We start from the raw sequence: 17,902 nt of genomic DNA on the forward strand, positions 1-17,902 counted from the left end.
GCAGCTGACACACAAAGAAAATGCAAGAGAAGGGCTGTGTTTTCCATTTTATTGGCGTTTCTCCCTTAGAATAGATTCTGCCATCAGCCACACTGCATGACAGTTTTGATAAGGGACTGGACAGGCAGGAGTTGAACAGGCCTTTCTTTCATGAAGTCAGCTGTTGAAACACAGTGCTGTCAGCACTGCCCCAGAAGTCAAACTAAGTACTCAGAGCTGATAAGCATCAACAAGCTAAACAGATCTGATGTAGCTTCAAAAAACCCTCTAGTATTAAGTTTAAGCATACATGAGCTTTTTCATACACTAATGCTTCAAAAGAGATGTAGAAACAACTATTTATTTTAATCTTCAAGGATAAAGAATGATTTGGGCTGATTTTAAGACTAGTTCAAGATTGGAGGAGCTTTTATCTGATCCAAGTTTTATGATCTCTTCCACAGATCCCTTGGCAAAAAGCAGCATATTGTTTCTTGCCTCTCAGGGTAGTGTAATGCTGCATATCATTTCCACAGATTGGCACACGGATGTGGACTAGAACTGCCTTACCTTAGGCAACCCATAAATGATCTGAAAAAACAGTACACAATTTCCCACTGTAGTGTAGAGGAGACCCCACATTTGAAACTTTGTCATAAATCCACACAAATGCATTCATGGGCTTAATCCAAATTGCAACCCACCAAGCAGCTCTAACAGTTTATCACAAAACTGCTGGCTACTAAAATATGCCACAATAATTGGTGGACTTATATAAAATAAAAAACTTATGAAGCCACTGACAGCTGAAATACAGCAATAGGTACAAATTTGGGGAGAAATCAAGAAGTCTCTCACTACCAACTGTGTTAAATGGTTTGTTTCTGAAGTTCAGCTGAACAGGCAATCAATTTTTTCCCCTCCACAGAAAAACACTGATGGCAAAACTGGATTTCATACTCAACATCACTTCCATTTGTTTTACTGAAGTTCTTATTCTGAGGGAATTTCAAAATTCTGTGAAATAGGGCAAACATTTCTATCAGTATCTTTACACCTTGTGATGTGTGAAAAAATATATTTATGGATATTCAGAATCTTGATTTAAAAATTTTAAAGAGCAAGATAACAGAAGACAGCACTCTGAGTCAGACTCACCTGACCCAGCCAACTGCACACTCAAAGTGCACAATTGGAAAAATGCTGGCAGGGTATTCTGCAGCCATACCCAGGTCTGGCAATTTTATACACTGTACACACATGTAAAATAATTTCAGCATTAATTCAAATAAAACAATTAATAGCAGAAATGTAGTTTCATCACTAATAATGGTGTCAGTGGTGTCGACCCCTTCTTGCATTGTATGATCCTTATCCAGAACAGCCAAACTGGTTAACATTCATCTTCAATAGCTGTAATATCAGACATGCCATTATGAAATATGGCAGTTCAAAACCAAAACCTCTAGAACTGAATAAATATCTCCCACATAAAGAATCTAAATTTCAGCTAGATCCTGTTTAGAGATAAGTCAGTTCTGTAAGGGTGTGTAGTTCATAAATGGCAAAGCCTTGCAAGTCAATCTATAGGAATTTGCATGTAGGATGTCAGAACTTTACAGTGGTGTTTGTTTCTTTGAAGGCAATTTAATACAGGCAGAAGGAAGTGTCAAAGTGTCAAGAAGCCTAAAGAAGAGGTTGGGAGCCACCCTAAAAAGAGTGCCTTCAGCTGGTGATTACTGAACATGGTTAGGCTTCCTTCACATAATTTTTTTTCTGAAGGAATACTACTTTCCACAGAAATATGAGTGCTATAGTTGAAAATACGAATGAAGACTCAGGTAATTCCAGAAAAGTAGTTAGGCTACATGAAAACTGCTCATCCAAAACAAAGTGCTTTTTCTTTCTGAAAATTTCCATTAGAACAGAGTGAGCATGTGCATCTGACAAATTTGTTCAGGACAGGCTACTCAGCATTGGAAGTTGTTAATCTTTGATATTTTACAGAGTCTGGCTAAAAGTTATGTTTAGCACACAACCATGAAGAGTGGTTGGTGCACTCTATTTTTTTGTGTGCGTTCTCCAATTATTTCACATACACACACAATACTACCACAGAGTTTGGGGTATAGCTCCTTTGGTTTGGAGGGTTGCTTTGTTTATAAGTCAACTTCTTGCATACCTAACCATCCAGATCTCAAGTTCCAGGATGCTCAGGGCAAATGACTAACTTAAGGTAGAAATTGATTACAGACCAGTTCAATAATCTTTTATAGGCAGCTATAATTTCTTTATGTCCTTTTATCTGCAACTGCATTTATTATATTCCTGGCAAGCACTAGTTGCATTGTCCACTCTTCCTCACCAAACCTGTCCTCTACCTTCTAGTTCTGGAAAAAGTAACACCACAAAGCAAAGTTTCCTACTTGCAAATACAAGAATGCACAGACTTATGGCTAGATTTATGTTCTAAAGCAGGCACTACAATTAAAAGCTGCATTAGAGGACTAACAAATATAGTTGGAAGTTATAACCATGGGCTTCCAGTGATTTTTTTCTTCAGAAGAAAACCTCCCATTCTTAGTTATCACTGCATTGTAGTCTTTTCTCAATCTGGTCCAAGCAATAGATTGGAAGTAGAGCCTTTGGAAAGAATAGTAATAATAATAATAATAATAATATGCAAAATTTTGAATATCTTTCAAGTGATATTACTCAGACTACTAAAATACAGCAGGAAAAGGTGAGATAAATATTCAAAGTCATCCTTCAGACCTTATGGGCCCCACAAATGTTACACAATGCCAGAAATCTAATACCACACTTGTATATTTAGAGTCAAACCATTCTATGATGTTACAACTGCAAGTCATTCTTTCCACTTTGAAAGAGTATAACGATACCCTTTCTGTAACTAGAGCTATGCAAATACAAGAAAGGGTGAAGCTTGAGAATTTGGACAAGTTTGCCACAGTGTTATGCAGCTAAGAAGCTTCCCTCATTCACAAACCTGGGGTGAAATTTTAACAACACAGAGCAACATAACTTTTTAAAGATCAGGAATTCTCTGTGGTGCACCCACTCATGTACAAAAACATCACTGTTACCATGAGACAACTCCAGAGTGTCTGGGCAGAGGATTCACACAAGCTCACAAATGCAGTAGCTGCTTAACAAAGTTAACTGGCACCCTCGCCCGCAGACAGCACACTGAAAATCTAAGGAACTGTTCTCATGCACTGGCAGTTAAATTGATTGTGAGGCCTGTTCTCAGCATCTACAAAGTTTTCTAATGTGTCTCTCTTAAAACAGTAATTTCTTAATGCAGCTCATACCCCAAGCCAAACAAGAATTATTTATATTTGTAAAAACTAGCAAGTAAACCTGAGGTCAGCTCAACTCACACAGTAGCCCATGTGGCCATGTCAGGGGCACCAGACATAAAAAGGGAACCATGAACGTAACAAGCTATGTTCATTTTCAGTGACTTTCCTTTGAGCAACAGTATTAGAAGAGAAAGTTGTCCCTGTTTAGAGCCACAAACTTTTGGAGACAAGTTAAAAACTGAAAGCTGTCAAAATAAGCATATTTCTCCTCCTGCCCTTTACACAGGACTGCTCAAATAATAAGGCTGAACTTTCTTCTCTTTTAAAGAGGCAAAATACATGTTTGTGTCAACCCGAAATCTACAGAAAGCTAGAGAATTCTAGGATTGCCTGAATTTCCCCAAGTTACTTGTACTTTGAACAAAAATCCCCAACGTTTCTCTGACTATTGCTTAAAAATATTTATTGCAGCTGCATTTCCCTTGATCCAGCTTTCTGTGTATCACACTCTCAGGTTCAAAATCAGCAAGGTGGGAAACCACAGCATTGAATTTCTCCCTCTGGACCATCTGAATGATATGCGTGACCACCTTCACAGGATGCTTACTCCTTTTCCAAGCACTTGCAACCGTCGCTCTCTGTTTTAAAACTGTATTATGTACTTGGCTAAACCATTAACCCCCTCTTTGATTATGACTTTGAATATAAACGTAAAAAAATCTCTTGACTAGACTGGAATACATACACACACACACAGAGTGATCTCTCCTTACAAGTCAGTATTGCCACTGTCCTCAGAATTATGTTCCACTTACTATGATCCTTTCCACAGCAAATAAAAAAATTCACATAGGGTTCTTGCAAGGGACAAGCAGTCACCACCTGATTTCTGGTAAGGTACCTTTAGAGATGCAGCATTAGGCTGCACTAGCCCATCTGAACACACATCAGAGAGAGAGATGTCATTTCCTAATGTCTTTTCAGGATTGCTGCTCCCCAGGCTTTTCTTCTTTCTATACACAGGTCTGCATAAGAATATCTCCCCTCTTTCTCAAATACACTAACTTCTGCTCCTTCTTTCAATTTTATATTGGTTGTGGGGTCTGTTGTTGCTTTCTTTCCTAAACTCACAGTTTCAGACTTTGTAGTAGTCATTCCCATGTCCTGCCTGAGATTCACAACCTGGTGGAATTCACCTCTCACTCCTCCTCCATTACAGGGGAAGCTGACATCAGATCTCTCAGTTCAACATAAAGTATTTATGTATTCTCAAGTCTTAAGAAAATTAAAAGCATCTCAAATATGACAACAACAATCCTTGATGTTGTAAGGCCTATTAGCCTTTTGTATTAACACTCAGTATAAAACATAAGACATCAACGTGACGACTACCACAGACACAAGGGATGTACGTGTACATAATTTACTCTCCTGCTTTGTCTGTTAATGCCAATTTCCAAGCAAAGCCTGGCTTGCAAGCCTAAAATTTGCATCCCCCCACAATATAATAGCCTGAAAACCAATTCAGCTCCTTGCTTAATCAACCACTAAGCCAGCACTCCCTCAACTATTTAGTCCTGCTTATTTTTCAAGAGTACATAAGTTTATGCCTCACTCCCAATGCAATCAGCACACTGTGATGCTGCAAAAGAAATAACAAACTTGCAGTTCCTTCCATACCAAGTAACTCCTGCAGCTTTCAAAGGAGAAACAAGGGCTCCCGGAAGCATTTGAAGCTATTCTCTGTGTTCATTACCCACTTTTTCCACTGGACAGCAGTTCTAGCACCCTTGGCTTTCAGGACATTAAGCCAATAGCCAAACTAAGTTTGTTTTCCCAAGAGAAACTAAAGGCTGTAGAATACAAAGAGGAATCAACTCAAGAAGATGAAAATTACTACCAAGGAAATACGATTAGAACTATAGAGAACAACTCAAATTTTGATTTCTCAGCACTTGCTGGTTAATGAAAAAACCCAAGGACTTTGACCTACTTCACTCAATGCCACTAATGTTTATGTCTCAAAATGCAATAAGATATCCAAAAGTTATAATACGAACCCGCATTACCTGAACTGCTACCAACAATCATTAATGGTCAGCTATTTAAATCCCTCCAGAAGCTTGAGATGAGATTATGACAAGAACCATGAAACTACATATTCTACCTCATCATCTTCCTCATTTATTTGTCAGTTCAATCCTTGTATATGACTATATTAAGTCTCAAGCTCTCCTGAGAAAATACCACAAACAAAAAATCCTTATTCTATTTATGGCATCAAGACCCATAACACTTATTTTTTTGATACTATATGAAGACCAGAGTAACTCCTGCATTGCACATGACCATAAAAATGTGATATTGCCCAGACTGCTTAAAAATCATCTACTTTGGTTGGGGGACAGTGTGGTATTTTGCCAATTTTTTTAACCAGTATTTTAAAAGACATGAGGTTTCCAACATGCTTTAAACAGTTTTACGTGGTTTATCTTCAGTGATGTACAGGGTGCTTTAAAGGCACATCACTGTAATCAACACTTCATGCCAGACTGAGCGAACCCCAAAATTGCATGACTATGTGGTTCATGGGTGATCCAATCCAACAGCGCTCTAAGGACATGATGGGGGCAGGCAGGGCAGCACAGAATAGGATTTGGGAAGGACAGAGGTTTTAAAAGGTCTGACAGGAAACAAGTTCTCAAAACACCTGCCAAAATTCCATAGTATTAGATACTTTGCAGCTGGGAAAAATACTAAACTGTGGGACCAACTAGGCTGGAAGTTTGTCCTGTGAGGTGAAAACATTGTCTCCTCTCTCAGTGAACCCCTTCTCACACACTGCCTATCCCCGAGGAAATCCAATGAGCTGACTAATGAAGAAAAAGACGGATCAAAAAGCTAGGGGATGAGCATTATGCTTCAAAACTGCCTATACTTATGGAAATAAAACAGATTTCAACACTTCTGCAGAATCAATCTGTTCTAATTATCACAACTTTCCCATTTCAAGTCCAAGAGGTGTTTCAGCCACAACTGCAGTTACTTGACATGCACACCAGAAGAGTTGTGCTGTCCAAAAGGTGCTGCTCATGGCACATGGTGCAGGTTACTGAGAGGACAGGGCATATCATCATCTTTTAGGCTCTGAGAAAGGTTGGTCCAAAAGGTAAGGAAGTGGATGCCAATGCTCTAGAACATAACAGTACAGGTTGTATGACACCTCTGAAAAGGATCTAGAGATACTGTGGGTAGAGCATGAACAGGTAGTACCTCTGCCTCTCCTGTACTTTCACATTTCAGCAGACCTACAGCTTCTTGCCTAAGAACTTCGTGCTCTCTTCCATCACAAATTTGATGTTTTTAGTCAGACAAGAAGAGAGAATATTCTTATTCCTGTTTTTAAAAAACATACACACACATACATATATGAGAGATGGTATCAACCTCAAAAACAGAACTAAATATTCACAGGATTACATCCTAAAAGTCTACGTAAAAAGATACACAGACTTCTCATAAATTTCTTTTTTTCATACTGTGATTCTCTAGTTCTATGGGTTCTCCTGAAAAAGTGTCTTACAGATGGCACACATCTCTAATGTGTTCTTCTCCCCAAAACACTAAGCATCTGGCATGCCTACTGTTTAATTACACAACATGCTCGTGCAGGAGAAAACATTTTCAAGCTTGGAATCTTATGCTCAAACTCTGATTAAATGCAGTAGCAGGAGTTGTTCATAGTCAAGGAAAAAGTTTTCAAACAGAAGCAAAAACACTATTAACATACAGCAAGCAGATCTTCAGTAGTTTCTATATGTGCAAAAATAGCCATTTTAGAAATCTGAAGAGGTTGAGAGGATGTAAATTTTACAAGAAGATGTATGACAATTTTGTTAAACTGTTGATGAACACTGACACTACAACTAAAGCATTAGTTTACTTTGGAAAACAACACAGTCTAGCTGCATCTCTGGAACTTCAAGTGTATGCTGAGCTAAATTATTACTCTACCCCCCTCCCATCTTCAGAAATACATATTGAAGTAGTTTGTCTGTAACTTTTCTACTCTAACAAGATGCTCCCAGGAAGAATGACACCCCAAATTCTTTTATCATTGAATAGTGCACTCCCTCTGCTGGCACAGCACAGACCTGACACCTCAGCACAGCAGGTCTGTGCATGACACTTCTTCAGATGTACACCTGATGCAGTTCTGTTAACTTAAATGACTTCCTTAAGAGAAACTTTCCTTAAGAGAGAACTCATTAATAACTGACTTCTCTGATTAAATCTTGCAGGGGGACAACAAGACACCATGGCTTGTCCTTCGTGGTCAACTAGAAAATCTGTACTTGTCAGGTTCACAGTCATTTTCCAGGTGAAAGGCTTCTGAAGACTCGCTGTCAGAGCATTTCTTTCCAACAAGTAGTTCTGAGATGTCAAATAAAACACACACAGACATAAGAGCTTGCAGCAGTACAGTGACATTACCAACTCCCATTCAGTCATGCAACGGCTGCATTTTCATTGTTTGTCTATGTCTTAATAAAGTGTGAGAATCTTATTAAAGCATTGTTTTAAGAGGTGCTGTGCCTCTTCACATGGAAACCAGAGCTAGACTACCCAAAAGAACTGTCCTAGATTAATTTAGTACTTGACCTAATCAGAAGAGCTGCAAAAAAGTCAAATATGTCGAGGCATCTTTGAATCGTCTAATATTTTAGCTTTGAGGCAAAAGGTTAACCCTCAGCTGATAGAGATACAGCGTTATGCATAAGAAGGTTTAGCAGCAAATAGTCACAAGGAGTTTCACCAGCACACACTGGCAATAAACTAACAGCGTCCCTGTGACATATAAGCAGCTATTTCCTCTATCCTTTTTAAGCTTTGATATACTAGAATGAAGAGCCCCATTCAAAAATGAGGTTATGTTAATCAACAAGAGAACAACCACATTTTTTAGCCTGAAGTGATGCTGATTTGTTCTCAATAAAACCTTCATTTGAATATAAAGAAGTGAAGGTAACTTCTGAAGTAAAGTTAATGCATGCTTCTGTGAATTTGGTTTTCCTTCTTGCTCATATATTTTGCAGAAAATATTTAAGTGCTTTCTCACTACAATGTACAAAAACCTTAGGCAAGCAGGGATAAGGGCTGTCCACCCCAAGAAACACAGATGCAGGGGAAGAAGAATGAAGCATTTGCAAGAAGGACTAGAAGAACAATTGTCAAGAAGCATTAGGTGCTGTTTTATGTACTTACCTTGCTCCTTTCAAATAGCTAATAGGCATCTTTGCAACAAATTACATTTCACACAACAATCAGAACAGTCTGATATGAAAATGAGAACCGCTGGGCTTCTCCAAGACAAAAAGTGAACCTGGTCAAAGGTTACAGGTCAAAGTAATTCCCTCAGACAACTGAATCTTGTTTTCTGGTTTTGAATTATCAAGAAGTGTTGGTAACTTACCTTACAAACAGACATGATGTTAACGTTAACCATTTTGTCGATGGTCTGCAAGAAAATAAAGGTTTGGGGTTTACTCATTTAAAGTTATTTGAGCAATATTTATACATTCTCTGGGTTTAAGTGCCTGGATAAATTTTCTGCCTTTTCTCCTTGCCTACATGCTTAAGTATCAGGAACAGTGGTAGGCTTTCAAAGCAAAGCCTGTGAATTGCTGTTGGTCAGGTTTCATCTTTGATTAGGGACTTGCATTAATACAGAACCACAGAAGTGTATCACGCTGACATTCTATTTCCTAACACTATTTGCAATACTTATGAACTTGAATAAATTCTTAACTTTTACACGTTTTGAAATTAACTACTATGTTTTACTCTTCACTATTTTAGTGACTTTAAGTTTAAGTTTACTCAGCAGGTTAAAAACTAGGATTTTTTTTTTTTGGTTTTGCTAAACATTATGAAGCTTATTTGAAGGTGAACCAAACACCAGATATATTTAGCAACACTTAAGCAGAAAACACAAAACCACAGTGGACTCGGCGAGCTACAGGGGTTTCAGAAAGAAAATCATGCACCAGTGAAATTGTTCATAATCAGTTTTTGATGTATCCAGTACAACCAAGATTGCCCCTACATTATGAACGGTCTAAAATGGTCATATTAAGTTTTGTAAGTGTTATGGACTATGCAGCTTTCATCCATGAAATTGCTTGCTCCCCACTTCAGTCACATAAGAAGCGCCCCGGCACAAGCTAAAGCAGCTCATAAATAACAGCCAGATGAGACCAGGGACAGGAGCAGAAGCAGCAGGGCAGAGTAAGTAAAGAACACCATCAAAAAGTGAGACTGCCATCATCAGCATTGTGTTATGGCTGCTTATGGAAATCTCCAAGCTTTTGAATACTTAATTCTAATCAGAAAACCTCTTTATGTGGGTTCCTTAACCAAACTTAAATACTTCTGTAATACCTGCTAAGCACAGTAGAACACTAGACGGTACCACAAAAGCACTTACCTTCTCCAGCTCTGGAAGGTCAATAAAATATTCAGGATAAGCATAGGACATTCCCACATTGTTGACTGAAAAAAAAAGGATGAATGAGATCACTTGGATGCCCCCTGATTAATGGCAATTTTCAAGCAATTAAATGCTTAAAATGTTGCATTTAGGACATTCTAACCGCTTCGGCCAAGTTTCCTGAAGTGTAAGTACCCCGTCGCACACGCGGTGGGAGGCGGGAGCACACGGACGGGCCGTTTTAACATGCAAGCGTTAATTCTCCATTGTTTACAAGCTGCCGTATTTAGCACCTCGCACCCACGCCCCACACCGCGGGGGGCACGACTCTGCCTGGGCCACCAACGGGGGTGTGTGCGGGGTGTCGAGCCAGAGAGCAGCCGCCTGGCGGGACAGCAGGCGAAGCCGTTCCGCACCGTTTTTCCGAAAATCAACACAGCGAGTGCTCGGGGAGCCGAGCCGCACTCCCCGCGCGGGGAGCGGGGAGCGGCGGGCGCGCTGCGCGCCGCGGCCGGCAGGTGGCAGCAGAGGCCGGCGCGGCCGCGGCCCGCACGCCCCGCGCCGAGCGCCGCCGCGCCCCGCGGGGGGGGAGCCGCCGCCGCCGGGGACCCCGCGCCGCTGCCCGGCCTCCTTGCTCGGAGATTCCCCGCGGGAAAGCCTTCGCCCCGTCACCCCCACACCTGCATCGCATTACTGGAACCGCCTAGATTTGCTTTGTTTCCATACTTTCCACTGGCACGGTTTTATTCCCGGACGTGAAACCCATACCCATTCTCTAAATCCCAGCCCCAACAGGAGAAAACTTCTAATTCTGTTCGAAAGCAGAGCTGCTCTGCAGCCTCGAACTCCACAGAGCACATTGATATGGAGACAAAAAGCAGCAACCAAAAGGGATCTCCGCTTCCTAAGTATCTGTTGTTCATCTTACGCAAGTGAATCCCGTGACATGCGGTTGCTGTGGCAACATTTTACATTTATATAGTGTCTTGCACCCCAGAGAATCCCAAAGTGCTATGTGTGCTCAGCAGCACTGTGCACCTCCAGGCGGGAGTCTGCACGGGGACAAGAAACATCGTCAAAAGGCACTGATGCCTTTTTCAAAAAATAAAATAAAATAGCCCCTCCATCTGTGCCAAAAGCTATCGTTTTAAGACCCAGCCTGAAAGATAATTTAAGTAGCAACAGAGATGCAGCATGTGCAAGAAACAGGAGGAAGAGATTCTGGCAAAATGCGCCAACATCATTCGGAATTCCCTCAAGCTCTTTTAGTCCAGATCTTAGAGCATAAATGGAAGTTTATTAGTCATGCTGTGTATTTCAAATTTTTAACTTTTAGATAACCTTTAAAAATTGAGGTGAGGAGTTGAGGGGAACAGGGAGTTGGCAAATTCCCAGCAGACATTTGCTATACTTAGAAAGAGTGAAAAGTTTTTAAAAGGAAGAAGATCCAGTCTGGCTACTGCCAAATGAACCAATTTTTTTTTCTTCTTTTCATCCAAAAATAAACTATTTTTCGTTCCATCTCTCTGGAAAGGATTTTGGCTATGAATTGTGGCAGGGTTATGGGACTAACCTTGGTAATTCTGTCCAAATTTAGAATGCTTATATGATTCATGCTACAGAGACAGTCACATGGAATTCACACCCCTTACTGCAGACTGGGTCCCACTTTCTGCAATCATCTCTGCTGCAAGTTTGTAACAGACCATTAAAAAATCAGGTTTTGGGTTGTACCACCATATTTTAACTAGGAAAAACAGGACAGCAACAGGGTAAGATACTGTCCAGTATAAACTCCTTTCAAGAATCAGAGCTATTTAAGAACGGCAAAAGGAAGATTTCCCACCTCTACTTGTTTAACATATTGCTGTAGCTAGCACATGTTCGAAGTCACTGACAGACGCTGTTTTGAACACACAGCAAAACATTATGCAAACTCTTTTAGCCTTCCTACGTGGGTGAGAAGAAGCTTCCAAATAAGAAGTTTACAAGGATTTCAATCTGTAAGTACTTTAGTTAGACTCTGTGCGACTCCATAATTAGAAGCTCATTCTTGAGCAGTACGTGTGGAGACTCCTATGTCTCCAAGTATAAGGTTAAAAAATAATCAGCACTGATCACTGGCAACTGTGCTGTGCTACCAATGCTTCTCATACCTCCTGTTCCAGATGGGACCCGAAAGAAGAAAATATGCTGGAACCTGAGAACACAACCCTTATGGCTGTTCTCATTTAAATCCATGTTTTCCCTCACAGTAACATGGAAAACACAGCTCAAAAGCTACATTCAGGATTCCAACAACTATTACAGAATTTAAAATATAAGGTATTAAAGCATGAGATTAATTACCATAAAAGCATTAAAATACTATCCTACAGGAGTAGCCATCATCTGTGTGGAAAAATTACATTGGCAAATGGTTGCTATTAATACAGCTATATCTGGGGGAAAGAAAGTACCCACGTATCATGTAATCTGGTGATCTGGGGAACAAGAGCTACTAAAACTGCAAGGGACTAGTTAGAAGAGAGGTTCTTGTAAACCTACACTGACAATGGCTGCAAGAAAAAAAAGCAGAGGAACTCAGCTAGAGAATACACAACTCTAGAGCATTTAATTGCAATTTTTACCATGTTTTAGCCAAGGTGCTAGAGCAAATAAAAGCAAGAAGTAGGCTCTGTTTAAGGAACATGCTTTGTTTTCCTGTAATGAGCTTACACAAAATTTCAGGCACACACACCGCTTTAGTGCCCAGTTTGTGCAAGGCTATAAAAAGTCAGATTTTCATTATTTCATTATTTTGTAAATCACCATAACCTAATCACAGCCTAAGAAATAATAAAAACCCTTCCAGTGTGGATATGTACCTTGCACAGTAAAAGGTTTGCTGGTATTTTGAGACTTTTAAACAATCTACCATTCTGCAGCAATTGCTACGTAACAGGCAGCTTGCAAGCCTTACACTCCCTGAGTGGATTTTGACAGGACAGATTAGAATGTACATTAATTTTACTCTTCAAAGTTTCTTTGGAACTTATTTCCTTCAGAAACAAGAAACAAGGCATTCACAGCTGTGTCACAACTACTCTTTACACAAAACACATCCTGGGGAATTGAAGTTACTTCAATGGCTTTTAATTTTTATAGCAATTAAATACTGGATGCCATGACTTGTATGTACTCAAGTCTGCTAAAAGTAAAAGGGAGCATTCTGGGGTTTATCCTTTAGTGTTATTTTTTAATTACATTTTTATATACACTATTTTCTTAAGCGTTCTTTTCAAACATTGTACAAGAAGATCCATCTATTAGCAACAAAGTTCATACAGTATATTATCAAGTATATAACAAATTTGTTTTGAAATACACCTAAAATACCCCACAGTTGCAGCTCCAATTACTGCACTTCGGGTTACTAAAACGAGTTCTGTAGTGACGAGCGCTTTATCAGATGACAGGTACTAGTAGATGTCTGAGCCACATGACTTTTTTCATGTGTTTAACCATCACAGGTTCTCATCTCTATAGTGACTAGCCATAGGATATGGATATGCACAGACATACGTGTTTCCAAGGGGAAAAAAAACCCAGAAAACCAATAAGCAATTGCCTTTACCCTACTGTTCAAAAAAGATTCAGGTAAACTGCTGGTATGTTGATACTCTTCTTAGCTTGTGATAAAACACCTATATGAAATCACCTCAGTTCTACATTTGACAAAGTAACTGGAGGGATCACCTTGTCTTTTCTAGGACTCCCACACTACCTACACTCCTGTGATGCAGCAAACCGTACTCACACATATTGTGCTCCTATCAGCAAAGGAAACACAGCTTACCAACGTGGCCAGAAGAGGCTTAAGACTTTTGAAGCAGGAGACGGTTACTTGATGTTCTATTGTAATGACTGAATTTCAACAGCTCTGTAATTAAAAGTTCACGGTTCTCCCACAAGGCTGTACTCCTAAATTGAGTATCTCCTAAGCTAAGTATGTGAAGCTTGCTTAGGATCTAAGATGGCATTAGGTCACAGAATCATAGAATAGTTTGGGTTGAAAGGGACATTTAAAGGCCATTTAGTCCAACCCCCATGACATCTTCAGCGAGGTCAGGTTGCTCAGAGCCTCATCCAGCCTGGCCTTGAATGTTCTCAGAGATGGGGGCATCCTCCGCCTCTCTGGGCAAACTGCTCCAATGTTTCAACATCTTTTCTTCTTTATACCTAATCTAAACCTACACTCTTTTAGTTTAAAGCCATTGCTCCTTGCAACGTGCCTCTTACACAAGCCCTGTTAAAAAGTGTTCCCATCTTTCTTACAAGCTTCCTTTAAGTAATGAACAACCACAACAAGGTCTCCCCAGAGAGACACCTTTGCAGGCTCAACAACCCCAAGTGTTCACGTCATGGTGTGTGCAGTCACGAGCTGCAGTCACAGGCCTCTAACAATCACAGAATAACACAATGAACACACTCAATAAACATCATAAATTCCTAGAAAGTACACACACGCAAGCACTGCCTCATGTAGTGTATCAACAGCAAGCTAGAAGACATCTCAAGCATGCAGCAACATAGCCCTAGTCAGACAAATAATAGCTTTTGTGAATTAGTTTCAATAAACTTCAATATGAGAAGTTAGTAGGCATGTCAAGACAAAACACCACAATGAAAGATTTAAAAAGATCAGAGACAAACCTAAAACACCAATCTCCAGGCCTTCCAATCCTGCTTTGATTCCATTGTAAATATCTTCTCTGTCTCCAAAGTCTGCCACAATGACTTTTGTTTCCACTTTGTACTTCTCCCCTAGAAAAAAAAACCAGTTTTGAAAAGTTTAATTTTGGAATAGTTTACCATTCGGATATTAAGACTGTACCAGTTATTAGGTTTCACAAAACATTTTAAGTAGCTAGCATTACACATTTCCACCTCTGCAAAAGGAATCCTTGAATTTTAACATTACCTGCACAGAAGTTCATGACATTAAGCTACTTCTGATGAGAACACAAATTCTCAAATGATTCTGCACATTTTATTTGTAAGGGATAAGAATGGTGGCAAGACAGCAAATGATGCACTTTTGCATAGAACAGCAAAAATGGAGAAATCTGGAAGCACATGTACACAACAGTGTTCACGTACAGCCTGACAAGAACATTTTTTTTCAACTTAAGCCAAATGGCAAATTAATTGCTTTAGACCAAGCAAAACAATTCTGTATTGCCCTCCATTTCCATTCTTACTTCTGGTCTCATAAAACTTTTTGAATCTTTAGTTTTTTGAACGTGTACCAAAAAGGGAATGTGTGGGTGAACAAGAAGAGCAGAACTTCAAATTTGATCATTCCAAAGCCCTTCTGATATGCTGTCATCTCCAACCTTACTAGAACAGGAAAAATACATGTAGGCAACTACATTTTGAAAAACAAGAAGGAACGTAGCAAAAACACTTCATATAAAAAGCAACTCTGCTTTCATCAAGCAAAATTATATTGAATCAAAAGCAGTACAATGTCCTCTCGGTCTTCAAAAGAACAGAACAGTAGCTTAACATCGCAGCATCTCTGTTCTGCTGCACCCGACTCCCACCCTAGCATTCCTTAAGGGACCTGTATACAGCTCGAGAAGGATTTTGTAGCACTTTGCCCCCAGAGCCATTCATAAAAACCAGTTAAAGGAAAAGGATCATTCACAAAAAAGATTAGAAGCAGCCAGATTCCCATGATGCTCCTTCCCATTCAAGGGAAAGCTGTGACTCCCATGATCCTGCCATCCATTCATGCAGAATCATGAATCTACTGAACTCAGTGGTTTGCTTGCTGCCTCCCCTCCCCCCGCCAATATCCCTAATGGCAGATGAAATTATTTCTGCTCCTTTTCCCATCCTCAACCTCTTCATCTCTCCTGAACAGCTGCATTGTTTAAAAATCCCCTGAGAGATGTTGCTATGTCAAATGACGACGTAAATAGCATTAAGCCCCTACTGCAGCAGCGGTCTTGTGATCGCGTCAGAAGAAAATCAAGTTCAACACCGGAGGGGGGGGCATAGAAATAGTCTATTTTTGAACACAGCTGTTCTAATGTTTAGCACACACATTTGGTTTTCTACAGGACACAGACTTAAGGGAAACATTAGAGGCTCATCTCATACGTGCAAATGGACTGGATAGGCAAAGCCCAAGTCACACACTTTACACATGTGACATTTTTAACTGTTTTGTGGGATCTGCAGCTGTTGTCACTGACATTCAGATGCTTTGTGAAATGCAAGGTGTTTATTTGACCTAAACACCATTCCCACAAACTTGCTCAATTGGTACTGTCCTTTTCATACTAAACACTCTTAGTTAGGATTGTTACCAATCCATTTTCAAAGCTTTCTGAAATCACTACAGAGACACTGAGAAGACAAGGTAAAGACAAATCTGAGTACGCTACAAATTATATACGTATTACTATACATAATACTATATATAGAAAACAAAAATAATAAGTGTTCACACTACTATTCATATAAGACCCTTCTTTGAGCCTTTAGAAAATTAGCAACTACACTTAGGGTAGTTAAGCAATTCTCCTATAAAAAGCTGCAGCACCCTTTGTGGGCAAAGAGTGCCCAGTACCATGTACAAAAACATGAGAAGTAGAAGGCTGCCCACGAGTATAGCCAGAGGACAAGGTCTTTGTGCAGTTGCTCATGCAAACATGCAAGGCTGTCTTGCCCCAGCAGATACCACCAGCTGACCAAATCTTCCCTCCCCATTTCACAACAGCTTTCAGGTATCCTGTAACTTTTGCATACCCTCTGCCCTGTCCCAGAAGCTGCAATAGCTGGGAGGATCCCCTACCTCAGAAAAAATGCTACGAGATAAACCTGAAAAACCAAATGACAATGCAAATAGCATTAAGTCACTTCTGTGTAAACTTGGTCTAGTAGTCAGAGCATGAGGTGCAGAGAAGAGCAGGTGTACTCTGCTCCACATGAAAAAATGGAAAAGGGAATTTCCTTGATCTTAAGGATTAAGATGTTCTCAAACAGATGGGCTAGAAGAGAGAGTAGAGCACATTCCTATTTTATCTGCCAAAAAGACACTGAAATGTAGAGTAACAGAGAAAGAAACAAATATGCTATGTCCTTATCCAGGGTATCTAGGAATGTCTTGGCTACTGCTGTCCAAGAGAAAATCTGAAACTCCTTAATGGAGCTTTCAGCTTGAGGACCAGGAGATACTTGAGAGCCACAGGGAGTGAAAGGAGGGAGGGTATAAGCCAGTTTTTGCAGCCACAGCTAGAGGACCTGAAAGAGCTATTACCTGCCAGCATGTCCAACATTCCTGATAGTATTTTAAAAAGTGGATCTGATGTTTTGTCTTTGGAACTGGTATTTCAAATACTCCTTAGCAGGAGACGAAATATTACAGCACCACGTTGTCAACAGTTGTGCAGCAGTCATCACCTACCCATAGGATGGGAAAGGAAATTCAGTAGATCTCCTTCACAATTCTCAGTTCTGACACACTGGTGTCCTAATCATCTCATTTACTAACAAATTCAGGTGAGACCAGTATTGACACTACAAATAAGTTTTAACCTAAACATTCACATATCCAGCTAATTTACAGGGTCTGTATTACCTTAGCCAAGACATCTGATAATTTAGCAAGATACCAACTGTGCTCAACAGTATCTTGGTAAACCAATAAAAGCAGACATGATCCTCTGCAATCACAGCATCATTTGAGAAGTAAGTTGTTGACCATGAACAAATTTTCACAGCTGTGGAAAGGCTGAATGAACCAACACTCCCAATAGTGATAGAGCAGGCTGGTATAAACACTGCACAAGACAAAAAGATGAAGTGAACTTTTGCAGAAGATACTGGGATGTATTCTTCCCAAGATCCAGAGAGCAACCCAAGAACACAGACTCCAGAGGAGAGGCACACACAGTCTGATACAGTGGTCATGTAAACAAAAGCAGTATATAAGATACACACTGAAAGTGGAACATAACTGAAAAAAGTGCCTATATTTGCAGTGGTAAAAGAACTACTGACTTTCTGAGGCATGTTCCCATTGTGCATTTCTGCACAATACAGGATGAGACAG

General features: G+C 40.0%; 1 protein-coding gene across 1 annotated transcript in view; it reads right to left on the bottom strand.

Annotated features, from left to right (window-relative positions):
• The window catches only part of HSD17B12 (hydroxysteroid 17-beta dehydrogenase 12), an 82,783-nt gene that overhangs the window by 18,498 nt on the left and 46,383 nt on the right, over nucleotides 1–17,902 (bottom strand). Inside the window, exons 4-6 of the mRNA XM_068193732.1 lie at nucleotides 14,491–14,601; nucleotides 9,793–9,857; nucleotides 8,779–8,823 (exon numbers count right to left, since the gene is read on the bottom strand). Of these exons, the coding sequence (XP_068049833.1) occupies nucleotides 8,779–8,823; nucleotides 9,793–9,857; nucleotides 14,491–14,601 (221 nt within the window). The remainder of the gene's footprint in view (nucleotides 1–8,778; nucleotides 8,824–9,792; nucleotides 9,858–14,490; nucleotides 14,602–17,902) is intronic.

This window comes from Anomalospiza imberbis, chromosome 6, assembly GCF_031753505.1.
Source record: "Anomalospiza imberbis isolate Cuckoo-Finch-1a 21T00152 chromosome 6, ASM3175350v1, whole genome shotgun sequence".
NCBI classification, from domain to species: Eukaryota; Metazoa; Chordata; class Aves; order Passeriformes; family Viduidae; genus Anomalospiza; species Anomalospiza imberbis.